The sequence below is a fragment of the Aphelocoma coerulescens genome, chromosome 15, assembly GCF_041296385.1.
Source record: "Aphelocoma coerulescens isolate FSJ_1873_10779 chromosome 15, UR_Acoe_1.0, whole genome shotgun sequence".
Lineage (NCBI taxonomy): Eukaryota > Metazoa > Chordata > Aves > Passeriformes > Corvidae > Aphelocoma > Aphelocoma coerulescens.
This window is the reverse complement of record NC_091029.1, coordinates 3,637,714-3,665,614: the sequence shown is the minus strand read 5'-3', so window position 1 is coordinate 3,665,614 and position 27,901 is coordinate 3,637,714. Positions and strand designations below refer to the sequence as shown.

Below are 27,901 nucleotides of genomic sequence, written 5' to 3'. Positions count from 1 at the left end.
AGTCCCTACCCAGTGCCTGCTCTAGGACAGCTGCAGCCCTGGTGCATCTGCTTAGGAACAAGTTTGTCACTGGAATGCCCAGCTCTGTCCTGGTGCCCCACTGAATTCCCCTCTACTTCTGCAGTGAGTGGGACCTGTTTGCCCCAAATGCCTTTTCTGGGCAGTCCTCAGCCATTGATTTTATTTTTTCAATGTATTCTTCTGAATTGGAGCCATTTTCCTACTCTGAAGAAATGTTTCCCTTCCCTCTACAGCTGATTAATCAAAAACCTCTTACTACCTCTGCTGAGCTCGCTAGATCAGATGTCACAGATTACCTATTAAGGCTCTCTCACAAACTTACTTTCACCCTTTGAATCACACTTGTGGTTTCCTTTATAGCTCTATAATTTTTCTCCCTCCTTGTCCAACCCCCTCCACGTCTGTTATTGCTGTGCTGAGTGACAGCACACGTGGAACCGGTTGGGATGTGCCTGCTCTCGAAGGGACACGGTCACCCCTCCTCGCCGGCCGTGCTGCCACACCTTTGTCCTCCGTGGCTTGTTTTTTTGTCTCCCCAAGTGCAGTTTCGGTGACACAGGTGCCTATTTTGGGCTGTGTTCTCTGCCTGGCTGCATTCCCCAAGGCTGGGTCATTCCTCAGGCTCCCCCGGGTGGAGGTGGATGGGTCCTGTCCCACCATGGCAGCGGGAAGGGAAGAAAAGGAGCTGCTGGTCCTGCTGGGGGTTGTGATCAAAAGCTCCAGCGTGTTTTATGGCTGTTTGTTGGGGTTGGGTTGTTGTGGAGGAAGAGAGGAGGAATACATGCTGATTGACAATTGTTTTTCCATAATGATACTTGTAGGAATATCTAGTTGACACATGGAATGGCTGGAGCAGGCATGAGCCTCCCAGGGCCTGTGTCCCCACAGCCCAACACCAATTCCTGCTGGCCCAGAGCTCTGTGGGTGCTGCAAAAGGATGGATTGGACTGGGGAGGGACACTGGGCTGTGCTGGAGGTCTCCACAAGAGGAGGAAATTGTGGTAAATCCAAATTCTCTTCAATCCCTGTCGTGTGCCATGGCAAGAGTGGTAAGATCTGAGGCACTCTTGTGTTGGGTGTCCCTCAAGGCACTGGGGTGTTTCTCTGGTTTCTCCAAGGTGAAGCCTGCCCTTGCCATCCCCTGTGGAAAGGCTGGTTTTCCACACAGGTCGTGTTTGCCTGTTCCTGGTTTGCTCTGGGATGTGTCAGGGCTGTTGTGTTCAGCTCTGAGTTAAGTCAGACTGACTTCAACAACACCACATGAATTTTCCTTGGAACACGAGGACCTGGTCCCAGTGGAGCTCAGGCCTCCACAGGGGAGCACAGAGATTTTCTGCACACACATCCCTCGTGGTGGGGGTTTTCTCCTTAAACCCCACAGTCCTTACCCAAAAGGGGCTGGATCTGCTGAGCTCTCAGGTGCAGATCTTCCCCCATTACCTGATTGCTGTTTACTCGACTCAGCTGAGACCAAAATGCCCAAATTAACTGGAAACCCCCAGGCTAAACATCCCTGCCGCGGGTCCAGGGCTGTGCCTTTGCTGTTCCACTCTAGAGCTCTGTAAATCGCTGGTTGGGGGTGATGGTTGAGGGATGGGGGATTTGGAGCTCCAGGAGGGTGTCACCTGTGCTCATTCCTCATCGCCCTGGGAAGGAGGACAGGGATGTGTCCTTTGGGAGGAGGTGATAGAAAACATTTAGGTTGCAGGAAAAGCTTTAAGCACTCTCAGGGAGGAAACCCTTAACAAAGAAAGAAACATCTTTGGGTTTTAAAAGTGCAAAACTGGAGAGATGTTCATTCCTTGGAGAAAACGGAAAGTATTTCCAGTTTGGCTCAGCAGAGGTGCCACAGAAATGGGTCCCAGGTGCTTTTCACAGCTGAGTTTTTCTCAGGACTTCCCAAACCAGCTTGTGTTTGAGAGATGGAGGGGAACCCTAAACATGAAGAGGCTTCTGACAAAACACGAGCCCATAACTGCAGGCCTGATTCCTGGATTTTACATCCCACACTGATCCCTGGACCTCCACCGACTTCGTGGGACTGATCTGTGTCCGGGCTCAGCAGCAGCTCTGGGCTCGGCAGAATCACAATTTAAGTTCACGACTCTCCTGGATCTTTGCTCGCTGTTTCGGGTGATAGAGGAAAAAAAGTTTAAAAACAGTGAAAAAAAAGTTTAAACTCCATCCTGCGTGTCCTGTTCCGGCAGTTCCCGCGAACCGATGAACCGCGGGCAGTCTGGGGCAAAAAGGCTGCGGAAACGGGAAATGTCGGAGCGGGGCCGTCGGGGATGGAAAGGGGCCTGGCTTGGGAACTCGCTGAAGTTTCTCGGGGCGCGGTGGGGAGGAGGCGGCGGGGCCGGGCCGGGGCCGCCCCTGGCCGGGGGAGGCGGGGCCGGGCCGGGGGAGGCCCCGCGGCGGCGGGAGGCGGCGGGCGCAGCTGGGACGTGCAAGGTACCGGGGAGCGGGGGGCGGCCGGGAGGCTCCCGGGGCTCGGCCCGGTGAGTGCGGGCCGGGGTGGCGGGGTTACAGCGGGACCCTCCCGGGGCTGCCACGTCCTTCCCCTCGGGGTCCCGCTCTGGGCGTCGCCATGGCCGCTCCGGTTGATGCTGGCGACAGGAGAGGCTGGCGACTCTCGAAGTCCTGGAGGCTCCATCCGCCGGCGGCTCCAGGCCCCGCGGCAGCCCCGAGGCCGTCCCGCACGGGGCCGGGGGCTCGATGCCCGGGGCCGCTCTCCGCGGGCTCCGCTCGGCGCCCGGCGGCGGAGAACGAAGGTGCTGCCCCTGTGACGGCACCGTGGGAGCAGCTCCCTCCTCCCGGCAGATGATGAGGTGGCCGGAGCTGGGAGCGGAGACCACCGCGGCCCCGGGGAGCCGAGGGGAGGGCGAGCAGCCCGGGCACATGGGCGGACCGGGGGTGGCACCGGCGGGCTAAGGGACACTGCCGCCGAGCTCCTCGGGAGGCTCTGGACAAGGACGGGTGCCCATAGAGCGGGATGGGGACGAGCTGGCGGCAGGAGCGGATCTCAGAGGGTTTGTGGGTGAGACAGCCTCGCCGGGCTGCCGAAAGAGGAAGGGAGGCTGAGGGGGTTGCGATGGGAACACGAGAGCCTCTCCTGCCGTCGCGCAGCCCACCTGGAGGCTCCCGGGTCTTGCTCTTCCAGCGAACTCGGGAGTTTCACCCATACGGTTTTCATTGCTGGAGCGTGGCCTTAATCAGGAGTTTGGTTTGATAGTCCTGCCCCTCTCTGGGTGCCCGCGGGAATGGGCTGAAGCCGGGATGCCCGAGGGTGAGGTCATGAGGTCAGCTCTGGACGGGAGGAGATGGGGAGGACAATGTCACCCACCTGCCAGGCTGGAATGAGGGCATCACCTGCTTAATTTGCCTGCAAAGGCTGAAATAACAGGGCGTCATTAATGTTAATGGAGGGAAATTATGGCTGTTCCTCATCTTGGCAGTGTGGCCGGAGGGAGAGGATGCTGGGGTCAGCTTGACCAACAGCTTCCATGGATCAGTGTTAGAAACACAAGGGCAGCTGTCTCCACCTCCATCACAAGGTGCCAGATAAGGGCTGGGGCTTTTTGCTCCTGTAATCAATGCTTTGTTTGGAGAAGTTTGGAAATACCTTGTGAGGAAGTTCCTTGTTGTAGAGCAGCACGAGGTGCAAATAGAACTGGGAGGGCAGCGGGGGCTCCATGTGGTGCTGGGGGAGATGATGCAAAACCAGAGGTACCACCATGAAGCAACTTCCCGTCAGCAGGGCCCAGCCAGCTGTGTCCAAATGTCACGCTCTTGTCAGCCTTGCTGGGTGGAAGATTTGACATCCTTGGTCAGCCCCGAATGGGGAGGTGACACTCTTCTCTTGTCCCTCAGACGTTGGCAGGGTGATGCCAGCTTGATCCAGAGCCATGTCCAAGTACCTGAAGCACTTCACAGTGGTGGGCGACGACCCCGTGCAATGGAGCAACGACTATCGGAAGTGGGAGGAGGAGGAGGAGGCTGGGGAGAAGCAGCCAGACTTGGAGATCAAACTGGAGCCCCCCAGGAGACACATCTCCTTCCAGTACATGATGAAAAAGCTCTTCAGCTCACACAGGTTTCAGGTGAGGCAGAACAAACCCCGGCCAAGGGCACCTGTGACAGCAGGGTCGCTGTGGGACGGAGCTCAGGGAGCAGCACTGAGCTCGTGAGCCCCCACGGTGCTGCAAGAGCAGTGCTGCTTCTGAGCTGAGCTGTCCTGTCGGAACGGAGCTGCTCTGCAGCAGGTGCAGATGTTTCCTGAGAGGAGACAAGCCCCAGTGCACAATCACCACAGCTCTGGAACGTGCTCTCCGCCAGCTCCCTGAGCCTCCCACGCCAGGCAGGGTCTGGTGGGGAGCCAGGTGGTTCCATGTGGAATGACCATTCAGGGCAGCAGGAGTGGGAGTCCTGTGTGGGAGCAATGGAAAGCTCCATGAAACACAACCAGCCGAATCAGGGCTGTGGGCACTGGGGTGTGTTTAGCTGAAGGGCTACACTGGCTCTTCTTGCTCCTCTGTCCGTGCTGGGAGGGGATTCATGTCGGTTCTTCTCCTCCAACAGATCGGGGTTGTCTGCTTGGTGATCCTGGATGCCTTGTTGGTTCTCGGGGAATTGCTTATGGATTTGAAAATCATCAATCCGGACAGATACAACATAACCCCAAAGGTAAAATGTGGGGAAATGTCAACATGCACAGCAGTTCCCTCCTTTGGTGGCTCAAAGACCCCTGGATAGGCTGGGCAAGGCAGGCCCTGGACCTCTGGCCTTGCTGAGCCGGTGGTCGCAGAAGAAAAGTCCTCAGCCCTTCTCCTTGTAGAGCCAAACCAGAGGTGCCCTCAAGCAGCAGAGGCTTTCCAGCCTACCCTGCCTGTGTGCACACTGCGGGGACTTCCTGGCTTAAACTTGTGCTCTTTTCCCAGGTTTTCCACTACCTCTCCCTGTCCATTTTAACCATCTTCCTGGTTGAGGTGGGGTTTAAAGTCTTTGTCTACCGCCGGGAGTTCTTCCACCACAAGTTCGAGGTGCTGGACGGGATCGTTGTTGTCGTGTCCTTCATCCTCGACATCGTCCTCATCTTCCGGGAGCACGAGTTTGAGGCCGTGGGGCTCCTGATCCTCCTGCGGCTCTGGAGGGTGGCCCGGATCATCAACGGTGGGTGCACGATCGGGCTGGATTTGCCAAACTTCCCTGAATTATCTGGGCTTTGTTCTCTTCTCAAACCCAACCCCGGGGGTCTTGTCCTCCCAGCAAACTCAGAGCTCCACCCGTGTGGTTTTCCTTGCTGGAATGTGGCTTTAATCAGGCTGCCATTTCTTTAGAGCAGCAATAATCTGCTGCTTGTGTTGGTGTGATGCCTCGGGTGCACAGCAGCCAGGCACATTCCCCCTAAAAAACCCCATAATCTGTTCCTGCACCCTTCTCCTGGAGAGGGATGGCTCATGTTCTGAATTTCCATTGTAGGGTTCTTTTGGCAGGGGAGCCCCTGTCTTCCTGAATCTGCTGCTACAGCAGAGTAGGTTTTAATGCTCTGTTCTGCTGTGACTCCATCATCCCCTTGAGGGATGCTGCGATCAGGAATGTCCTGATCTCACTCTGGATCTTTCTTGCTTGAATTCAAAGGGTTTGCCATAAAAAGAGAAATAGAAAATGTCCCTGCATCAGACTTCAGTGACTTCACTGTTGTAGCCATAAATTGTTGCAAACAGATGTAAATTCAGGCACGTCTGAAACAAGTGTAGCTGGAAACACTTTCTTCTTTCTTGGGGAAGGAATTTTGGGATTCCAAAAGATATGGCAATGAGATGATCTCAAATTCCTGCATGAAACTCATCTCAAGCTCTGTCCTGTGCCTATGTGCTCACTTTTGGTGGGTGCTCTGTATTTGACACAGCTGGGATCAGAGGAGGGGATTGCTAGGGCTGGGTCCATTGCCCTCAGCCCCTTCCAGTGGGGAGAAGGTGCCTGGTTGGCAGCTGTAGCCAGAAAGAAGAGAGATGTGAGAGCAGCTTGTGGCTTTTGTTAGTTCCGAGTGAAAGTCAGAAAGAAACTGGATTTGCATTCGGCCGTGGGAGCCACGGGAGCCTCACTTTACAGCAGAACACCGGGACTGCAATTACAAGTAAATCCCCTTATCCTTGGGTGCTCCAGGCTCTCTGCCAAGCTTTATGCAATGTCCACCTGCTTGGAGCAGAAAGGGACAAAGGGAATCTGCCCCACACTGGGGTGTTGGGTGTCAGTGCCTGGGCACAGTTCCTGTCGATGTTATCAATGCAAATGAGCAGTGGCGTTGCTTTGTCCTCGGAGAACTGAACCCCCAGAGCCCGAACTGGTGCCTGGAGCACTGGAATCAGCCATGATCCAGAGGAGCTGTGTTGGGAGGGAGAACATGATGTTCTTCGTGCTCTCATCAAGCTGCTTTGTTTTATGTTTTGGGAAGAAAATATCTTCAGTGTGGGGGCTGAGCTGACATGGAATCACCTAATGGTGCTTAGAGGGAAGTGCCACCTCTGCCTTGAGGAGACACTGCCTGCTCTCCCTGCAGCTGTGCAAGGTGAAGCCAAAGCCTTGTGGACCTGAGGATGTGCCAGGTCCTGTTCGGCCAGGCCGGAGCGATCGGCCCAGGGGATGGAGGAGCCTTGTGCCCCAGGCCTTGCTCTGCTCTCACACCTAAAACTGCCAAAACACAGCAAAGCTGCCCCAGCTGCACCCCTGGGCTCTGCCAAGGGAGCAGGTTCAGATTCAGGATTTGAATGACAGTCAGAGTGATTAATTCAGCTCCGAGGCCAGGCTGCCTCTCCCCAGCAGAGTATCAGTATCCAAATCCCTCCGGTGGTTGACTTAAAACCCTTCCTCATTAAGAAAAGCACTTGGGAAGGGTGGTTGAAGATGACAGAAGCTGAGCTGGAGAGGAACACGTTTAACTCCTTGAGCACAGAGCCTGTGTGCTGTGAACTCCTGCTCGTGGCTGTTTTACAATGTAAAGCAAACCCACTGTGAATTGTTCCACAGGAATAATTTTATCGGTGAAGACCCGCTCAGAACAACAAGTGTCCAAGTTAAAGCAAGCAAACCTCAAACTTGCCACAAGGGTGGAACAACTGGAACACAGCTGTGTGGAGAAGGTAAAAAAACCACTTTTAATTTGGGTTTACCTGCTGCTGGGGATCCTTGTGCAAGGTTGGCACTGTTGGCTTGGTTTCCTCATCGGAAAGTGTGGGGTGAGCTGGGCTGAAGCAGCACAGCCCTGCCCGTGACTCCCTGGGCTGCTCCTCCTCAAAGGAATGATGTCCCTACCTCTGTCCTACTTCTTTTGGCCAGGTTGTCCTGTTTTCCTGCAGCAGGAGATACATTATAGCAGTGGGAAGAGCTGTGGGAGCCTGGGAAGCTGCTCGCAGGCTGTTAATGATTTGAATTTTGTCTCCTACAGGAGCAAGAAATCGAGAGGCTGAACAACATATTGAAACAGCATGGACTCCTCAGCCAGCAAAAATAGGAGGCCAGTTTTCCAAGGTGGGAAATTTTGCTTGGAGATTGCAGTGTTGGAACCTGCCAGCTTGACCTGAAAGGTTTTTCTGTCTCTTTGCTTCCTCTTGTATTGTGTTTTCTATAAACATTTTCTATTTGACCCCACTTTGATCAGACCTTGGGATGGCAAAAATCATTCTACTGGAAAATTATTCACATACAGTCCCTGTAAACAGCATTTTTTTTCCTTTCTTGTACAGTTGTACAGTCAAAACTGCAAAATAATTTAATAAAGACACATCTTTACAAGCTATACATCCAGAAAAGTACCACTTATTTAAAATAATTTCGTTTTTTTCTGTGATAGCATTCTTTGTTTGCAACAAACTTGCAGTATAAATGATAAGAACCCAGGCTGAAAAGGTAATTTTCTTCTCTACCAGCTGCCTGTTCATCATCAATACTTCTCTTTGCCAACCATTCTTTTCATACTGTTGGTAGTTTCCTCATTTCTGTTGCTGTTTGTGCCACTTTGTTATTTATATAACATTCATTTCAGAAACACCAACACACCACTCCTTTCCCTGACAAAGAAATCAGCCCCAAAATAGAGGCAAACATGTGCCATCTTACGTCAAACAATGCCTTGTTCCAGTAGCAGATCCCAGTTCTGATACTGCATTCCCTCATCTCTTCTTCCCTTTTCACTGTTCCTTCACAGACTGTGGGGCTGCAAAGTTCTTTGTTTCCACAGCTCATAAATCCATGTATTGAAAGAACTGGAATATGTAAGAACAGATGTAGGTGAGTGCACTGCTGGGAACAGTCAGACTCCAGAAAAGCCATGAAAAAGCAAATTCTAAAGGGCCAGGCTGGTGTTTGAACTTTTTCAGGTATTAGAGTGTCCCTGTGGAGAGGCTGTTTGAGAGCTGAAGAGTGAGGTTTAAGAAGTGGGAATTCTGAGAGCTGGTGACTGCAGCAGGTGTCTCCAATGGATTTCAGCCCCACTCAGCTGGAAGGGTCACTGAGCTTTGCTGAAAGCACAACTCAACTGTTCAGATTTTTAAAGGAAGGTAATTAATTTGTGGGACAGGAAAAATAGCCAGAAATATGTGGCTTATTCATCTATGCAAGGAGATAAAGCAGAGGCCTTATCTAATAGCACATGATGACTTTAATTAGCAATTTAGCTCTGCTGTTATGGGATAATGAACCTGCTTTCCCTGTGTGTCCCTGTGCTCTTCCCTTCCCCTCCTGCCTCTGCTGGGCAGGCTGGGGCTGGATCCCATGTGCTGGAGGAGTGGTGGCTGTGACTGGTCCAGAGCCACCAGCAAGTTCAAACTGACCTTTTTCCTCTCTGCAGAGTTATAATTGGATACTTTCCACCTCATGGGGGCTTCTTCACCCTAACCCTTCTGAGAACCCTCACAAGGTCTCACACTTCCTCTCCTAGCCAATTTTAGCCCAGTATCTACAACTTAGAAGAAAGTGATGGCCTATTACAGTCACAGGATAAACAATGGACTAAAAATAAGAAAAAGCAGAAATATGGCTTTTTTTTTTTTTTTGATGCATACTTACCTTAGACAAAAGGATAGAAAAAATCAAAGGGTAACTTGATGTTAATGGTGGGCCAAGCTTTGTAGCCTGGCTCTGCAGGTGAAGAGATGTCAGTGAAAACCACAGAACTTGTTATAGGAATAATCCTTTCCCTTCCTGAGGGAAGCTGCAATGAAAATACAAACAGGACTTAGCTTCAGCCTTCTATTTGTACAACTGTCTTGTTTGGTCTGGGTTATATTGACAGCTGTTATTTGTTAAAAGGGTTTGGGGGTTTTTTTCATATACATTTCCATGTTTCTTTCCATAAATGATGTATAGATTTTTATTGAAGTGTGTTTTGGCAAGGAGCCCACAGTTGTGTTTGAGCTGGAAGAGAACTGCTGGCTGTAATACATTCTAATGTGAAGTGCTGCCTTTAGATAAAGAGATTATCTGGGTCACTGTCACACAGCTGATACCCAAGGAAAACAACCCACTTGTTTCAACTTAAATCCTGTAATTTAATTACATACCTGCTTCAGTGTGGTGGTAGTGATTGTGGCTGTGACATTCACTATCCTGGCTTGTGGATTGACCAGGGATCCGTATTTAGTCCACCTCACTTCTATTCCCAGTGACACTGGTATTTGGCATGAGCTCTGCAAGGTGTTAGAAATCATCTCATTGTCTACCTTATGCAGAAGCCACTACAGTTAATTAATTATTTGTGTCATTAAAAATGCAGAATGTCCCCAGAAAGCTCACTGGGGAGGTTACCAGAGCAGCTGGACCCAGCACTGTTGCTGGGCAGTACAAAATCCTGAACTCTGCCAGGGCAGAATTTTGAAGGCTACAATCATTAATATTTTATGAATTTCTTCTTGAACTATCATACTTCTGGTTACAGAAACCATTCACTCTTTGGTTGTAGAAGCATGCAAAAAGCCATCCACAATCTTATAGTGGGCTTCAAAGGATTCTCTGTCTTACCCTGGCCTGGTGTAAGAGGGGAAACACTGTTTCTGTTTGTTCACTCTTTCACCTCTGGTGCTTCATCCTTAGAAGACCAACACTAACCTGTGTTTAAACAACTCATTTTATACCCAACATGTAGCCCTGATCCATAGCCGAGGTGCCTGCATACAAGCTTGATTAAAAATAACTTCCCCAGCAAGACTGAAACTCCTCCTCTGTGAATATTCCATGAGTTCCCTCCAGCTTTTTTCTGCATTCCCAGCCCCATTTTTTTTTCTCCAGTTGGTTCCTGCATTTTTAGGGTGTGAAGCTGAGCTGATGCTGCAGCACAGGCACAGATCTCGTGAGGGTGGAAGGGTGGAAGTGGTTTAACTTTCACCTGTTCTGAGATGTGGAGCTGAGTTATTGGCACCCAGTCGAGCACATCCTGGGCTTGAGAATTCCCAAATGAGGCCACGTACTCAGGAAAGCTTTGGCCCTTCAGCACATCAAGGAGGGTCTGAGCCAAAGGCTGGCATTTCATAGCTGCTGTAATTCTTCCAGAAAACACAGACAAAAAAAGATGAGTTACAGCAAAATCCATTGGTTTGGCACAGTCATCATTTCTCCTTGCTCTCTGCTCTGTTCAAGCCTTCTGGCTAGAGCTGCTAATGTACACAATCTTTCCAAGAGAAAGACCATTGTTAATTAAATGACATTTTTTATAATTAAATACACCATTCTCGATACTCCTTCAGCTGTATAAATGGCCCAGGACCTGAACAGAGCCTAAGGGTAAGGGTTGTCAGAGGGTTAAAAGCATTAAATTAAAAAAAAAATAAATGACTTCTTACCGTAACTTACAGCCTGATATCATGTTATAACCAAATAATACTGGGGCTCTGGCTCCCTGTGCTGCCAGGCAGTCCTGGGTGGATGTGCTCTGCAGAATGGTGAGTTGGCTGTGTTTGTTACTACTCTGAATGATGCCAGATGTAACACACAGTTAAGGGAAATTAAATGCTTGATGGATATCGTGGCAAAAAAAGAATCCTTAATCATATCCTTAAAATAAAGCTGCAAATGCTATAATAGCTCAAGACTCCTCTCACGGTGTGAAAAAGCACCAGAGTGTGCAATGAAGGGCTAAATGTACCTCACTACACAGTCCCAGGAGATTGCAGTCAGGACTGAGTCATTCCCTCCTAAAACACAGCCAGAAAAGCACATTTTTATTTTTGGTAGAAAACAGATGTATTTCATAGATGTCCATGCTAGAAAGGGTTTGTGAAGATTGACCAGAGCAAGTGCAGCAAACAGAAATCCAGCAGGGAAAGGATATCCTTGAGGCCGGAATCCTGCTCTGACAGGCAGCCCAACAACATAACCAGGATTGCCACTGAGAGGAACTGGCTGTGTATTTTCCTGCAATGCAAACACAGAACATTAGTTCTTATCCTGCACTGAAGTGGCTGGAAAACACAGAAATATTTCAGTTATTTCAGGATTATGACCTGCTTTGAACAATGATGGTAAGACTGTAAGTAAGGCTTTGCTTTCTCTGTTATAGTCACAAGCTGGGGCTTGTAAATGTGACAGACTTTGGAGGCCTTTATAGCCCAGCTCTGAAATGCTGCCTCATCTAGGTGTCCTGGGCAAGTTCTATTTTACCTTGCTGCTAACAATTGCTCTGATTCAAGTTTAATAAGTTTTGTATTAAATGTCTTTCACCAAGTCACCTGTGACACCTCCACAGTTACCTGAGTGAAGCTGATTTCGAAGCTCTGCTCTACTGAAAGTGCTTCTTTGCTAATTGCCCCCAAGACAAAAGCAGCAGCTGCTTCTATTATTTCTCCTGTGTCTGTGTGGGTAATGTGATAATTCACCTGAAAATGAAATGTTTTAGATATTAATTTGAGCAAATACATAAGAGAAACTAGAAAAAAAAATTAAAACTATGCAAGTATTTTCTTGCTTGCTTGCTTAAGAAACTCAATTCCAGGGTGGGGATATATTATATCCTCTAGAGGCTGGAGCTTCTTCAAAACTGACTTCTTGATAAACCTAAGCATAGACACAACGTTCTACTTTAAAATTAAAAGATGGTGTGCAGCATCTATTCCTCTGTCTCTCATCAGTGTGCCTGAAATCATCTTCTCCCAAGCATAAAGTAAATTCTAAACTCATGTCATTGTCTGTTGTGCCACATACACACAGTAATAACAAGGATTTCAGCCTGTCTCCATGTTGTATTGCACAGAGTTATTATTTTGTTGCAAAACACTCTCTTTTATCCCAAAGTCAGTGCTTCTCCTGGGACATTTGCTTTGGAGATGTCACAATATAGGGAAACTGCAAGGCCTTCCTGACAGCTTTGCAGTTTGGCAGTCAGAAGTGATTTGATGCATAGATGCTTTCCATCAGCTATAAGGGGGAAAGGGTTGCCAGACCTACCCCAAGAACTGCATTGATGCAAAGTCCATCCAAAACCATCGGGAGCCTCAGGACGTCACTCCTGTTCAGTAAAGTCCTCATTCCATTCTGAGACTGGACAACAATGGACTGGACAGTAATATTCACCTGAAAAACACTCATGTCAGCTCTGAATACTGGGTATAATTAATTTTGGCATTTCTGTGTTATTATATGTGTGACCTTTCCGGGTTCTGTTCCACAGCAACAGCAGTCAGTAATTCTCTGAACAACTGCTGTGTTACAAGTACTGCTGAAGCTCGACCAAAGGGTCTGGGTTTAAATAAAGAAAGAGGTTTACTTGAAAAGAGAGAGTTTTATATGAAAAATGTATCAGGCTTGAAAGTTTGCAGGCAGCATTTTAGCATGGAGTTGCTAAGTATCACTACTGATAGCAAATGATGTAATTTTTTTAATGTAAGGATTTGTTTTGATCAATCAGTGAAAAATTCCCACCGACTGTAATTAATAAGAATTTTGCCCACAGCTCTTCCAACTAATTTAGAAGGATACTTACCATCTGACTTGATTTGGGCACCTGGGGGAGAATAAAAGGACAAATTAAAGCAGCAGCAAAGGTCTGACCTATTGCAAGTAGCAGTCAAGTAAAGCAGGTAAGGCTTTGTCTGTTTAACTCTTCTCATAACAGTAACTTTTATGTTATGGAGTTAATTGGAAATCCACCAGAGTATCCAGGAAGTGTGAAAAGAACTGCTACAATCCAATCCCCTCCTTCCTCTGATTCTTGGAATTATTCAAAGACCACCAGTTTAAGGAACCTGCCAGGCTGTGCTTCCCAAAGAAATGAAAAGCTTTTGTCATCCTGTTCCACACTTTCATGGTCTCTAAACCAATAAATGAGAAGAAAATATCTCTCTTGTTATACAGTCCATGAATATGTGTTGCCCCACTGGAAAATTTCCACCAAAAATATTTCATGGAAAGGCAGAAATGCTGGACCAAGGTCATCAATCAGGCCTGTAAAATACTCCCATGGAGCACCACTTTGTCTAAGGTTTTACTTTTCTGACTTTCCAATGAATGTTTGAGTCACGTCTTTGGGAAGGGACCAAGGATTGGACTCTGATCATAAAGCAATTCTGCAGAATTATGATGGGATACTGAGAGCAGTGACTCATCCACTGCCCCAGCAGGGAACACATTCCTGGGAGCTGGAGACCTGAAGGTGATGCAGGTACAGTTTGTCACATATTTATCATCCCAAGGTACAGCTCAGCCATCAGAATCAGCTGGATGAATAAAGGTCCCTGTAAAGATTAGACTCATGCTTAGGGAGCGGTGCTATTTCTGACTAGGATAGAAGGAATGAGCACCACTCCTGAAGTTCTGTTTATCCGTGACTGGGGTGATGGATGATGTCTTTGGAGGTCACTGGCAGGCAGAACTGCTGCCTCCCACTGCCTCAGCTTCCCCTCTGGCAGGGAAGCAGGGAAAGGCAGGAACAGCTCGTTGCTTTGGCAGCTACACACTCCCCACTAACCATGGGGTGAAGCACCACCGTGAGTATCCTTGTGGGAGATTCCAAGAATCCCCAACACTCCTTGGATCTGCTGGTCAGGCCAGGGCAGAGAGCAGAGATTATCTGCAACAATTCCCAAAACGTTGTTCTCACTCCAGCTGCCCATCCTGACAGGGAGGATGAGCTCCTGGGGATGGGGCTTCTTGAAGGACCTGCTATCCTTCAGGAAGCCTTCAGGAGGCTCCCAGTAAGCCTCCCCCGGTTACTGGTTTGCCGTTTCTTTTGCCGGCAGCTCCATCTGCTGGTACTGGGAGGGCTCCTGCTCTGCCCTGTGACCACCCTGTCCCCAATGCCATCGCTTTTCTGTTGTCACATCCCACCTCCAGCTCCCTTTGGGAAGGGAACCTTCCTACAGAGCATCTCCACCAGCTGCTCGGCCTTCTCCAGTTCTTGCATCTGATCCTTCCTAGCATCCAACGTGCTTTGGGCAGAACTGTGACCTCTCCTGAGCTCAGCCATTGCCTTGGCAAGCAGCACAGGGATAAGGGGTTATGAACTTTTCCACTGAGGAAAGGGAATTCATCATTAAAGTCAAAACCACTCAGCTGCTGGAGCCTGGCCTGAACCACACTTGTTCTTTTCTGGTCCTGCAGCCAACAAGAACTAATTTTGGGAGGACATGGAGACACTCAAGGCCCTTCTGAGGCAGTGTTTTCTCCACTTCTTCCACAGCAGGAGGATCAAAAGCCAACATCTGGGAGCAATCCTTGGCTGATTTCAATGAGATCCTGAAGGGGCAGGAGAGTGATCCCACCTGTCAGGGCGTGAACTGCTTAGTGGGCTTTCCTTGCTTTTGGGAGCTTTGGAATCTGTGAGCAGCCTGGAAGGGGTCTTTAAGCAGTTACTCACTGCTAATTAAATTAATTTAAATATTTACATGAATTAAAATAATTTTAATGGTGAAGAGATTGCTCTTTCTCTATGGCCTCCAGCTTCTGGAAGGAGCCATCAGGTTAAGGTATGATGTATTTCAGCTTCATTTTTTCATGAGTGATTTCTTTGTCTTCCTGAATATCCTTACAGGGGATTTATTTATACGTAAGACATCATCCCCCAGGTCAGAAAGGGATGAAAAAGTAGACATAGGCTTTGAAAAATAACCCCAGACTGGATTTGAGTAGGCAGGAGCCAAAGAAACTTGCTCTCAGTCATGTTTTTTAGGAGCACAAGGAAGGCTGTGCCAGCCCCCCACTATCAAAAACTGAGGCTTGGAGGAAAGGGGCAGATGCAAAAGATTAAACCTGACAGGTTCTTCTTTCAGTACAAAGATTTACCAACTCTTAAAAACTCAGATTTCTTAGAATTATGTGTTCTGGTAAGTGGGCTTCTTGGAAAAGCCTGAACATGCACAGAAACATGAAACTGCACTAGCTCAGTGACACGACCTTGGCTTTTCAAAACTATTATTTTTACTTTATCTTTGACTATATTATTTATATTTGGCTAAGCAGAGAACAGCAAATACTTCTATTACCAAAGCTTGAAGTAAAAACATTCCCAAAGGCTTTATGTATAAAAGTCTGCTGTAAAGGGTGATGTTTCTTCCCAACCCACAATTTAAAAATCCAAATAAAACACCATATCCCTTAGCAAACAGAAGTTACTTCATTCTGCAGATGCAAAAATATAGAAAATATGATTATTTCAGCTATGTGACTGTTTCAAATCATACTTACTGCCAAAATGCTGGAGTTGATATAAAACAACATGCTAAGTGCTTGAATGCTGTCACATTTTTCCACACTTACTGATCTAATGCATTTTGTGGCTTGGTTTACTAAAAACCCTGGAAAAAAAAGAAGTCACCAAGTATTACCAGAGGAAATGAAAGAGCAAATATGGAAAGTATAAATGAAAAACAAGACAAGAACCTTAGGTACAAGCAAACTGAAAGTAAATGTCATCTCTATTGCAGATAAGGTTTTATGAGAGCTGTGAAGAATGAAACTTTTTATATTCTCAAAAAATGCTATGAGACAAGATATTACTTCTTAACTTGTAGAAAAAGCTTCATTTTTCAAATTACTTAATTTTTGAATCTCGTAAGATTTTTTTCTTGCACAAGGGTCTTCAGTCCTGTAATCACCACCATGGCTGTTATGAGACCACATTTAATGATGACAGTGGGCTTTGGAAAATGCAGGTGTGGGTTTGGTTGTGGCTTTTTTTTTTCCACCTCCACCTCTGCAGATTTTCAGGAAATTGCATGAGAGGTTAAAATGTAGAGCTCAGCCTGCAAATCTGACTGGTGAGAGGAACCCCTGGACAAAGGGAAGCTGCCAAAGGCTGCCCAGGCAGGGCTGGCTTGGTGCAAACCCCTCCTTCCTCAGGGTGTCACCCTTGTACTGTTTGATTAAACCAATTATGCCAAACAGGACGTTTTATTGTTGGATAAACAACCCATTAACAAGATTCTCAGGGATTTACATATCTCGCTTGGAATGTTTAATAGAGATGCAACACAATTTCCATCCTATGTCTTTAAAAACCAAACAAAACAGAGAAACAGAAGTGATTTGAAAATCATTGGCTCATGAACCTTTATCTGAATTCTCCATGGGGAGTGTGCCAGCTTTCTGACTGACTAATCTCAAGCCAGAGCAGAATACTCTAAAGCAAAAAAAAAAAAAGAATTGGGATTCAAGTGCATTTTCCAACCTGCAGGATTCACATCAGAGCACCAAGAAGAAACAACAGGACTTGGCAGCCTTAGAAATGCATCCTCTGTCTGCACAGGAACACCATACTGCCAAATAAAAACCAGTCAGGTACACAGATATGTTTCAGCCCATGGAAAGTTTCAGAGCATTTTTATTAACAACAAATATGAATAAAAACAGTACTTATTTCCACAGTATCTCTCAATACCACTTTGTGCAGCAATTCTTCTGCTGGAAGCAGCCACTGCTGTTTTATGTTGAGAACAGCAAAAAAAAAAGTGACTTATTTTTCGAAGATCTTAAAAATCTAGCTCACTTTTTAAGTAACTAAACACAAAATATTACACTTCTTTTTACATTTCTGTGTTTAAAGACCAGTATAAATTTTGCCTCTTCCAGCAGAACTGCATTATTTAAAAGCAGATGCAAACAATGCTGATTTATTCTTTCTGGAGCAATCTAATACTAATTGCATCAAATATAATTTACCTCCTATTGAACCAGAGATAATTTACCTCATATCTGTAAGTTTCATTTGCATCAGGGGGATTTTGAGCATCTGTATCCAAATTCCAGCTGTCAGGCTCAGCACTGAAAGTAGCACCTCCAAACTTGTCAAGCAACTCATCAAAATTTTCTGGAGTTGGGATTTCAGGGGATTTCAGGTACATGGCTTGTTTATCTGTCAAAACATTAAAAGAAGGAGGTAACTTTAGGGAAAAAAAGATACAGAAACAATAGTTAGTAACAAGGAGACAACTTTAAACATTATTTATTTAGGATGCTAAATTATTTACAAAACACCTCCCCAAACAATATTTGTTTTTTCCAACAGAGAAGGCCAAGAGTACCAGATGTTTAATTCCATGTTTTCACTTGTGAAAGGATCACAACATAAGGACTGTGAGCAGAATTACAAGTTTTCTGAGAAGTTGAATAAAATAAAAATAGTTTTAAATTTAGTCTTTTTCTGGTGCCTAAAGAGCTTACAAAAAACAACACCACAATGCTTAATACTGCCTACAACTCTACTTACAATTTGTAGCATGAATGCAGAAAATACTGGGATTGACTTGGTCAATTAATTTAAATATCCTTTCTGGTGGATTTGCTTCAACATCAAGAGAATATACTGCAGCTTTCTGACTACACAGCTGGCTGTCACCTCTGCAAAGAATAATAATAATAAATTAATTCACTAGAAGTTAGTGTTGACCAAATTTTCAAATTCTTTTCGTGTACTGAGGCAGCACCAGAAAAATTAAAAAAGCATGAAATTACTGGGTTTAACACAATTTGTAGAACAATTGTGCATCCTTAGAAGGCTCTGTGCTTAATAATAAATAACAATAGAGAATTCTCCCACCTTTTATTTAGCAGAGGAAAATGTGAGCAGCAACATGAAGGAAGGTAAGAAACAGAGCAGGGGAAGGGAAAAGCAGTGGCATCATGAGAGAGAAAATGCCACAATGGATGGGATTTAGATGGTTAAGGCCCCAAAAATGCAGAGCTGCACCACAGGCCAAGCAGAGCTCAGCAGTACTTTCATTTCTACAACCCAAGTGGGATGTCAGACCAGGAAAACAGGTCAGTTTTGTGGATATTGGAATAATATCCATTTTGGGCAGGGAGTGGGAAAAATTCCTACTTGAGATGCATGTGAAAGAAATGGCAGAGTGAGGAACAGGAGGTGAAATTACCCAGCTTGTCTTGGGGAAGTGTTTAAGGCTGTGCCACAGGTTCATCAACAGCCCAGAACTGCGGGAGAATGTGCCAGTTCAGACCCTGGGAGCACTGGTGTGTCCTACATGCTACAAATACAAGCTGATGATCCCTGTGAAACTGGTATTTAGAAGGATAGAGCAGTTAAGGGCAGGCACTGGAGAAGTGAAATGACTTTTAGAAATTTTTAAGCTCTTCCATGAGATGAGTAATTTGTTAATAGGATCCCATCATAAATCAAACCTTTTTGCTGCTGTTTCAGATACCACAGGGCCTCCACCTTGGGATCAGCCAAACTAACACAAATATGCAAATATATGTAAACCTAGATGTAAATAATGAGACCCACAACACTTGCAGACACTGAAAATCCCCTGGATTTTCATGCAAAATAAACGTTTTACACAAAAGAATTTGGGGAAAGAAACACAACTTCATTTGAGGCATTTCTAGTTGACAAAGGCAATTAAAGTGTCAGTCAGGAGGGCGTTGATTAGACCTTTCTGATCTATAGAAATACCTATAAATGGGGAGCAGGAGTCTTTGTGTGCCAGAACAATAAGAAACCACAGTCTGGCATGACTGCTAATTCAAATTTCAAAGCACCAAGAATAAACCCCAGTGCTCAGATTGGCATAATTTATACAGAAGGTGGGTTGAAAAGCTGCACTTATTGTTCTGAGAAGTCACCAAGAGACTTTTTGCACATTATGATTTTGAAGTGAGCTTTCTTAACTCCTTTTGAGAACATGGGATTGGGTGAAGGTGTTTTCAGATAAACTAAACAGCAAAAAAACAATTCTTGGCTTTAATCTGTCGGTATAACGTTTCATTTTAGTGTTTGTGAAGTGGCAGACTGGCAGTGGGGGAGCAGGTTGGGATGGTGACTTGTAAAATTAGGGTCAGAAAAATGCTCACACTATTTCAACAAGCCCTGAATTGATCCAGTGTGTAGCTGATATCATAAATGTAATCAAAGAGGTTACTGATAAATTGCTGGTGATCTACAGAAGTGGCCAGATGGTTCTGTGGTACCAGTTTTCTTAACTTCCAGACACTGCATTGGTGAAGATGCATCATTCTTGCCCCCCCAAAAAAGCATCACCACCTAAGTGCCCACAGACAGGAGCACAGTGAAACAGGAGGAAAGCAAGGAGCATGAGAAAAGAAGGAATGAGTGGGAGAGAACTGGGTGGGAGGTGGATTTGCTGTTCTGTCTGGTTGGGGCCAAAGTGCAGGAAGGACTGGTGAAAGGGGGGTCAGGATGGCAGCAGGGAGGGTTAGGAATTGATAAGAGGAGAGGACAGAGCCCTACAGAGGCATGCAGCAAATGAACCAAGATTTTGTACTTTGTGGGTATTTCTCCACTCACGTGACCACAGGAACTGAGCATGTGGTGAAGAGGCTGAAGTCCTCAGCGTTGCAGTCGGGGTCGCAGCAGCAGTTGATGTCACACTGTGCCACCAGCAGGTCACAGACACACAGCTTGGCAACTGCACCAGAGATTGAAATGAGAACTGGAGTGGGGACTTTACAGCATGTCCCAAACACTTTCACTTTTCACCTCGCCCTGGTTTTGACAGTGGTCAAAAGTCTTCTAAAAATTCACGTTTTCTTTGAGTCATTTTTAAAAGCTATCTTTTCTGCTAGGGAGCAAATTTATTTGGAACACATGGACAAAACCAAGACATATTAAAATCTGTTCCCTGAGAAACAAAACCCCAGCTCAACAGGGATTTTGGAGGTATGATAATATACTCAGTCCTGCAGAGAAAAAAAAATAAGAGATAAACACACCTTGTTTGTATCTGCTTGTTTCAGCTTATTGGGAAGAAAAATAAATCATTTTGAAAGAGCAGAGAGATGTTTATAAGTATTGAGGATGTCTCAAGGTGCAGGAATATATTTCCCTGATGTGCCAAGACAACCACGGTTGACTTCTTTGAAATTGTTTTTTCTCTCTGTTTTTAGATACTGTGATATATTGCAATCACAGGCAGAGTAATTGCTAGTAAGTTTTTAAACTGGCTCAATAAAATACACTTGGCAACTTCTTCAAACTCTGAGGTTTTCAAGTTTATAAATTCAAAAAACAGTAGATATTACTCTACTGAACTGTTCGTAAGAGTTGCTGTTCTATAATAAACCTAGACTTAAGAATAGCACAGAATGAGGAAAATTAAGGCCAGTGTTCTATAGGAAAGACACTAAAATACTTTTTTTGTAACTAACTCGTTTTATTTCACTTTGACTGTTGCCCCCTGGATGTTCTCTGACCACCTGAACAATATCCATGTATTTCCTGGAATCTCTGAAGTTCTGACTGTTCTGTTAGCTGAGCTTAGCCCTGGATCCTTAGCTCACCCTGTAAACAAGAGAAGTTTAAACATGGATGATTAGATTGCAAAGTTATGTCTGTGAGATGAGGGATTTAAGTCTCTTCTCCCTAAGGACATAGCACTGGGATGGGTTTCATTTGGCAAATAACCCATGGAAAGCTCAGCTGACGGCAACACCACCGGGATATAAAAGAGTAGCCAATTACACAGTGGGAAACACCTTCTGAGAACACAGTAACGAAATTTTGTGAGCTGTTTTTATGACAATGTATCCGCAGCACCAGCGCTCAGCCTTGGCACACAGCGTGCCGCCAGCTCGGGGTGCGCACGGAGCTCTCCAAGGACATCCAGGGCCGCTCTGGGCTCCTCCGCCAGGCCGGGGCTGCCCGCTGTACTCAGAGCAGTGCTGGGTGCTCGAAACTCTGCCCTACACCCCCACCGACCCTCAGGGCTATGGCATGCCCAGCCTTGTGCTGTACATGCCACGAGCAGCGTGCCCAGGGCCTGGAGGCTGCTCAGGGGCTCGCTGAGTCTTTCTGAGGAGGCTCCGAGCCTCGGCCGCAGCTGCTGCAGCTGCCATGGGGTGCCCGAGCAGCGCTGCAGGGAACCCCAGAGACTCCCGGGAGAAACCGAGCGGCTGCCACGCGGTTGTGCCAATCCCGGGCGCCGCAATGGGAGGGGGAGGCCGCGAGCGGGGCTCCCCTCAGCCAAAAAGCGCCGCCGATGCCCCGCAGCGCCCGGAGGGCACCCACCGTCCGTAACCGGGGCCGGCACGCTGCTGGCCCGGGCCTGAGCGGCATCATGAGTGTCTGCGGGCTCCGCGGCCGGCTCTTCTGCCCGGAGCGGCGGCGGCGGCGGCAGGAGGAGGAGGATAAGGACGAAGAAAACCCCAGGCCCCGCCGCCGCCATGGCGGCCGCCCTTAGCAACGGCGCGTTGCCAGGGGCGTCACGGGAAGGGCGGGTCCCGCCTCTCGCGAGACTTGGCGGGGCGGAGGGGAAGGGCCGCGCCCCGGCGAACATGGCGGGCGAGGGGAGGCGCCGGGCCCGGCGGGCTTGTGGGCCCTTCAGCCGCCGCCGGGTTCCCTCATCGCCCCGCAGCGCGGGCAGCCCCCGGGAAGAGGCCACACGCAGGGTTCTGGCTGGGCGTGGCCGTCGTGGTGGTGCTAGGCGGCCGCTTGTGCCACCCAGCGGCCTCAGGAACGGCTCAGTCCGGCGGTGGTGAGGGGTCGGTGCCCCCTCAGTACCGCTGGAAGGGTTTCAGGTGTCGTGATCCAAGTGTAATCCACGTAGGTGGTTTGGGAAAAAGTTGTTGGAAGGCCCCACGTTAAAAAAAAAAAAAAGGGAAATGGCCCCTTGTGAGATGTATAATTCTATATTTCACATACTTCTGCAACTTTGTTTCCAGTAATCTTTCCTTAAAGTAATTTTTTAAGTGTTAAAAGTTTCTCCTTTTGAAGATGCTGTGGGTCCTCAGTGCTCAGTGAACATACTCATTAATCTTGTTAGTAATCTTTTCATGTGCACAGTTCTCTTTAAGGTCTTTTTCAACCTAAATTTTTCTATTTTTGTACTAATTTGGAAAAACTGGGCTAGAGAGTGATAAATGGGCATGGTTCCCTCAGGTTACCTTAGAGATGTCACATCCAGGCTTTAGTTCCAACCAAGAAATTAAATTTTTAAATTAATATTCATGAAGTTTGTGATCTGCACTACCTGGCATGGGACCTTATTGCTCTCTACAGCTGCCTGACAGGAGTTTGTAGTGAGGTGGGTGGAGATCAAGCTCTTCTCCCTGGAATCAAGTGACAGAATGAGAGGAAACGGCCTCAAGCTGCGCCAGGGGAGGCTCAAGTTGGAAATTAGGAAGAATTTCCTCATGGAAAGGGTTGTCAAGCATTGGAAGGGGCTGTCCAGGGAAATGGTGGAGGCCCCATCCACGGAGGTGTTCAGAAAATGTGTGGATGTGGCACCTGGGGACATGGTTAGTGGTGAGCATGGCAGTGCTGGGGTGATGGTTGGACTCAATGATGTTAGAGGTCTTTTCCAACCTTAAGAATTCCGTGATTCTTTGATCTGTTTTTATTCCCCTGACCAGGTTCATGACTGTCACCTTGAAGGGAAGGCAACAAAACCTCTAAAAAGCTCTAATATCCCAGCTCCATCCATTGAAAATAGAAATAATTCCACAGTGCCCCTCCTTTGCAGTGTCCACATCACAGGAGTGAGGAGTTACAAAAGACAGAGCACTGCCAGGCCACCGAGGTCGTTTGATGTTACCAAGGAACTGGTAAAGGATGGATTTGAAACAGCTCCATGTCATGTGGCAAAATCCTGGAGTCATCCCCATGGAAAGGCCTCGTTCCTCCAAAGATGTGGTGACACAAAGGTGAGAACTCGGTGTGCTCTGCTCTACCTCAGACCTTGCACCCCAAAATCACCTCACCAAAAATAACCTCCAACCTGCCTTCCCTTGGAAATGTAATCCAAAATCTCTGTGTTCACCTTCCTCCATGGGGATGAAGAGCTGGTGTATTCAGTCTCTTTGTTTCTTTGCTGCTCCTGAGGTGGCCAAAATGCTGTTTCTGGTGTTGGGTTTGTTACTTTTTTTCAAACTTGAAAAGTGACTTCAAACATTTCCATTTTGAAAAGGAACTATAAAAAATGGCACCATAGGACCTTTTTGGTTTTTTTTGCTTCTCACTGAGGCTGTACCAGGACTGGCTGCAGCCACTGAAGAGAATGCATGCCTGTATTTGGAGGAAATCCTGGGAATCTTTACAACTCCATCTCTTTCACTGTCCCACAGTGAAGGAACAAAAAGAGAGGCAATCCAGCAGGAAGGACAGCTAGGACAGTGGCTGAGATACAACCTCCCTCTGGAAAGTCCCTTCAACTTTCTTGACTAAGCTCCCACATGGTCAATTGACAAGGATGGAGATGTTTCTCCTCCCTACAAGTCCTGCAAAGTTGGAAACTTGGAATTTATTTTGCAGGCTTGGAGGGAGACTTGTGCTCGGTTTATCAATCTTCACTGGTTGTGGTCTGTTTTCTTGTTCCACTGCAGTGCCATGAGATAATGAATACTAAAACACCCCTACTTGTTAGTTTACATGTTTCTGATGCCTTTAAAATCAGTAAAAAAGGGTGTGATGACATTGCACAAGGGAAAACAGAATTTAATCCATTCTTCTTGCATCCAGAATTACTTGGCAAAGCTAATGGTGCACAGGGGACCAGACTCCAAGATGAAACCAAGCCTTGCTGAAATATGAAAGCACAGATTGCACCCTGGATGAATGTGGGCAGGAGCTGGATGAATAAAGAGGTATTAATTCTTACTGCATCTACCATTGAAATGTAATAGAAGTGGGCAACTGTTCAAAAACAAAGTAGGATGGAATTAATCTGGTTTTCTCATGACCTTTTTTTCCACTCAGGAGTGTCAGGACTTCACTCACAGCAACAGTTCATCTAAACCTATTTCCAATGCTTGCTGTAATAGAAAAAAAACACCTTTGTCATGCAGAGAAAGGCAAAACAAAAGCCAAGTCTAAGGAAAACTATTTTAAAACCTATACCCCCCCCGCCCCCCAAAACCCACCCTGGTGTTGGACTTCTGAAACAGGTTCCAAAGAGCAACTCCAAGTGTGCAGGATAAGGTCAGGATGTCAATAAATGATGCTTGTTCTCCATCAGAGAGATTTTAATTTATCCTGTCAACATGAGTTAATTAATAATTAAGGAGGGCACTGTGATCCTTATGTGGGAGGTCCTATAAAATGAAAATTCAAGCAATTTGAGATGCAGTAGATCCGTGTTTATTAAAAAACGAGTTCAGGGATTTACTCTATTACTCTTTCAATTATGGTTTAAACAGGAAGCTTCTGATGTGCATTTAAGCATTACAGAAGCTGTGGCTGCCCCATCCTTGGAAGTGTCCAAGGCCAGGTTGGATGGGGCAGGATAGTGGAAGGTGCCCCTGCCCGTGGCAGGGGGTGGAATGAGATGATCTTTGAGGTACCTTCCAAACCATTCTGTGATTCTTGTTAGTGATCTTCTGACTCTGCATCTTCTCTTGACTCCTCATGTGGGAAGCCTCACATGGTCCTTCTCACATTAGTTTTCTGTTTAATTCAGCTGTGCTGTCTTGAACTTCATCTTTTCAGGGCTAACATCAGGATTGCCCTATGACAGATTACTTTAAAAGTCCAAGTGGACAGGCATTTGGAACTGGAGTCCAAACAAAGTCAAACCAGGCTGAAATAAATTGCATTCTGGTCTAGCACAACATTAGCCCTTAAATAAATAGTGAGGAGCTGGGGCAGTCTGTACAGCAGATGGCATTACAGGTAATACTTACCACACTCCAATCTCAGGGCTAAGATACTTGGGAGGGAGGATTGACGTCAGCTACAAGTGAATCAGTTTTAAAACAAGCTGAAAACCTGCTTGTGTCTTCAGCACTTCATTACTTTGTGCAGCACTTCTGCTTTGCACTCCCCGCTGCATTTATCGCTCTGAGCAAGCCTAGCAGGAAGAGTTCATTCTGTTTTTGCAGCTTAAGTGAGCTGATGTAAATAGATCTTGGACTTTGAGGTGGGAAGATTCCACCCAGCTGCAGTAACCAGGGGGATGCCCTTTGCTCCAGTTTTTGTGCCAAATTTATGCATTGGGGAATTTTAAACAAATATCACTTGGCAGGATATCGACCCTCAGGGTACAAGAATAACACTGAGCACGGCAGCAGGGCATGGGCTGGGAGGGATTTACAGGGAGAACTATCCAGGCTGACATTGAACAGTGGGGAAAACCAGTTCTGAACTATTTTATTAAAAATAGTTGGGTTTTTGTCTCACAGGAGCCCAGAGATCCTTTGAATGAAAACCAGGAGCAGTTTTGCATCTGGGGACTGCGTCCTCGTGCAGGAGTGACAGAGTTCATCAAAGGTTACTAATTACCATGTAAATTATGAGGTCATCTGGCTGTCTGGACAGACCTGGGTGGGTGACCTGGGGTAGAATCATGGGATCATTAAGATTGGCAAAGACTTCCAAGATCAAGCCCAACCTTCAACCGAATACCCCCATGCCCCCTAAACTGTGTCACAAAGTGCCACATCTACTCGTTTTTTGAACACTTCAAGGCATGGTGACTCCACCACTTCCCTCGGGGAGGCTGTTTCAAAGACTTGCAAGGATGGAGGAGCATGAAGAGCTCATGGTGTGCCTTTCCTTGGGAGCACTTATGGAAGCACAGAGTCGTGCTCTGCCAAATGAGTTTGTCAGCCCTGAGCTCATGCTGTTCCTCAGCCTGTGAGCCACGGCTGCTGGGCAAAGTGGCACAGAGAGCACCCTTCCAGCTCTGGGAAACTCTGAGGCATGGAGAACTCAGCTTTAGCTGGGGGGATCTCAGGCTGAGCAACACAGCCAGGTAATGCAGGACAGGTCACCTTGCACCAACTTGAGCTGCCTCAGGGCACTGCAGGCAGCAGTACAGAACAAGGGGTTAGGCCAGGCTGGATTTGAACTAGAAAGGACCCGGACAAGGTGGAGGAAGAACGAGACTGAGGGAAGGGAAAGAATGATTCTGTGGGGGAAACTCTGCAAATATGTGCTTCCCTTTCCTGATAAAGTCATGGAGGGTGTGAGGCACTGAGATGAGCTACCTTGTTTGTCTGCTCTCACACCCTGCCAGGCCCTGGCAGCAGCACTCCCTTATCTCCAGCAGGTTGGCACATTCAGCTTTGCAACCATTCCCTAATCCACCGAACCGGGCCTGGGCTGCTCCTCATTCTCTTTCTCCCTGTTCTAACAGGAGGATTAATTTTTTAATAACTTTGGATACCATTTCAGCTTTAGCTGGATAATTCTCACGCATTGCTTAAGCCTTTAGCAGTTTAAGTGGGGGAATATTGTCTCTGTCAAGGTACACAGGGAGCAAAATGCCTCCCGTGTGATAATGAGGGTGCTTCAGGAGCGTTCCTGTGGGCTGGGTCGGTGGAGTGTGGCACAGAGCTCTTCCTTTCACTGCAGGCAGCTCGGGGGGCAGGTTTCACACCTGCCTCTGCTATATTTACACCTTTATTGTTTCTTATTTACGACTTCTCGGGTTATGTAAGTGGCAGCAGCCTCTTGACGTGTACCCACAGGAATTAAACGAATTTGCAGAGCAACCTGCTGGGAACTTCCAAAGGGACAAAGCCATTTTTTTGCACACCCACGAGCAGCACGGAGAACCGAGCTGCAGAAAATGAGGAATTGGGTCTTTTTGAACATTGTGGGTCTCTACAGCACTGATGCCTTCAAGTTGTTGGTGTTGAAGTTGTCTAGCTGAGAGCTTGGTGTCACGCTCAACCATAATTAATGTGGTTTTAGTGGGGTTTGAGCGACGGCTGCACAACACGCCCTTCTCGTGAGGGTTTTGTTTGGCATTTCACGTTCCTTAACCAAAATGGATTAACTGCCAGCGCTTCCATGGATTTGCAGAGCAGCCTCTCACGCGCGGCGCTGAGCTGGCTCTGTCCCCGTTCGCACCGAGCCGGGGAGAACAGGGCGAGTCATCCCTGAAAAAAACAAAAAACCCACATTTTTGCGCGGCGTGACTCACATAACCGTCCTCAGCCGGCACGAAGCACCGGCGGCCAGCAAGTCCCCGCGAGTTATTCAGAGCACGCTAGACACGCGGGGCGTGGAGGGCAAGTATGTGGGTTAGGCGCAGCCGCGCTCGGCCCGGTGTGGAGAACGTTAATTGCGCTAATTGCGGGTAAAAGGCGGCGGGGCCCGGCGGGGGCGGCGCGCGCGGGGGGGGGGGGGGGCGGGGGCGCGGACCCCGCTCGGCGCCGCGGGGGCTGCCGGGAGCCGCCCGCTGTTATTGTCCCGCAACATGCAAATGAGGCGGGGCGGGGAGCCAATGGGGGGTGGCCGCGCGCCGCCGCTGCGCACGCGCGCCGCCAGGGGGAGGCGGGGCCGACCTCGCGCCCCGCCCAGCGCCGGGGCCCTCACCTCAGCACGCGCGGCGAAGATGGCGGCGGCGACGGGCGGCGGGGCGCGGGGGCGGCGCGGGCGGCTCTGACCGGGCACCGCGGGCGGCGGGGAGCGAGCCCGGAGAGAGCCCCGAGAGCTTCGCGGGCAGCTGGCACAGCCCCCCTCGGGGGGGGGGGGGGGCGGTGG

At 47.6% G+C, this 27,901-nt stretch overlaps 2 protein-coding genes and 1 long non-coding RNA gene across 5 annotated transcripts; 2 read left to right on the top strand and 1 right to left on the bottom strand.

The window, feature by feature from the left end:
• Positions 1-2,364: 2,364 nt before the first annotated feature.
• Positions 2,365-7,816, top strand: HVCN1 (hydrogen voltage gated channel 1). 2 transcript variants are annotated; one of them, XM_069031058.1, is made up of 6 exons: positions 2,365-2,472; positions 3,892-4,121; positions 4,600-4,704; positions 4,959-5,190; positions 7,048-7,160; positions 7,466-7,816. In XM_069031058.1, exons 2-6 carry the CDS (start codon positions 3,927-3,929, stop codon positions 7,529-7,531), a joined length of 711 nt encoding a protein of 236 aa, XP_068887159.1. In that variant the 5' UTR covers positions 2,365-2,472; positions 3,892-3,926; the 3' UTR covers positions 7,532-7,816. The 2 variants fall into 2 exon arrangements, with proteins under 2 accessions (XP_068887159.1, XP_068887160.1); XM_069031059.1 differs by lacking the exon at positions 2,365-2,472 and adding an exon at positions 2,496-2,519.
• On the bottom strand, positions 7,817-21,836 carry TCTN1 (tectonic family member 1). Its single transcript, XM_069031056.1, has 15 exons — positions 21,485-21,836; positions 19,766-19,886; positions 17,708-17,838; positions 17,187-17,353; positions 16,670-16,757; positions 15,688-15,797; positions 12,989-13,009; positions 12,454-12,579; positions 11,760-11,885; positions 11,342-11,424; positions 10,854-10,994; positions 10,400-10,556; positions 9,579-9,704; positions 9,085-9,229; positions 7,817-8,282 (listed from the first exon to the last, which is right to left on the bottom strand). The coding sequence occupies exons 1-14, from the start codon at positions 21,750-21,752 to the stop codon at positions 9,086-9,088; spliced, it is 1,809 nt and encodes a 602-aa protein (XP_068887157.1). The 5' UTR covers positions 21,753-21,836; the 3' UTR covers positions 7,817-8,282; position 9,085.
• A 1,194-nt stretch (positions 21,837-23,030) lies between these two features.
• On the top strand, positions 23,031-26,923 carry LOC138119320 (uncharacterized). 2 transcript variants are annotated; one of them, XR_011155466.1, is made up of 3 exons: positions 23,031-23,118; positions 23,933-24,057; positions 25,591-26,923. It is a non-coding gene; the product is annotated as an uncharacterized lncRNA (long non-coding RNA). The 2 variants fall into 2 exon arrangements; XR_011155467.1 differs by lacking the exon at positions 25,591-26,923 and adding an exon at positions 24,170-24,890.
• The last annotated feature ends 978 nt before the right edge of the window (positions 26,924-27,901 follow it).

Bases quoted from the DNA above. Each gene is read 5' to 3' on its own strand.
- HVCN1 (XM_069031058.1), top strand. From the start codon at position 3,927: ATGTCCAAGTACCTGAAGCACTTCACAGTGGTGGGCGACGACCCCGTG. The intron at 4,122-4,599 runs GTGAGGCAGAAC...CTCCTCCAACAG, and splicing joins TCAGCTCACACAGGTTTCAG to ATCGGGGTTGTCTGCTTGGT. The intron at 4,705-4,958 runs GTAAAATGTGGG...CTCTTTTCCCAG, and splicing joins GATACAACATAACCCCAAAG to GTTTTCCACTACCTCTCCCT.
- TCTN1 (XM_069031056.1), bottom strand. From the start codon at position 21,752: ATGTTCGCCGGGGCGCGGCCCTTCCCCTCCGCCCCGCCAAGTCTCGCG. The intron at 15,798-16,669 runs GTTGGAAAATGC...TTTTTTTTCCAG, and splicing joins CTCTGATGTGAATCCTGCAG to GGTTTTTAGTAAACCAAGCC. The intron at 10,995-11,341 runs ATATCCTTTCCC...ACTGTGTGTTAC, and splicing joins GCAGGATTCCGGCCTCAAGG to ATCTGGCATCATTCAGAGTA.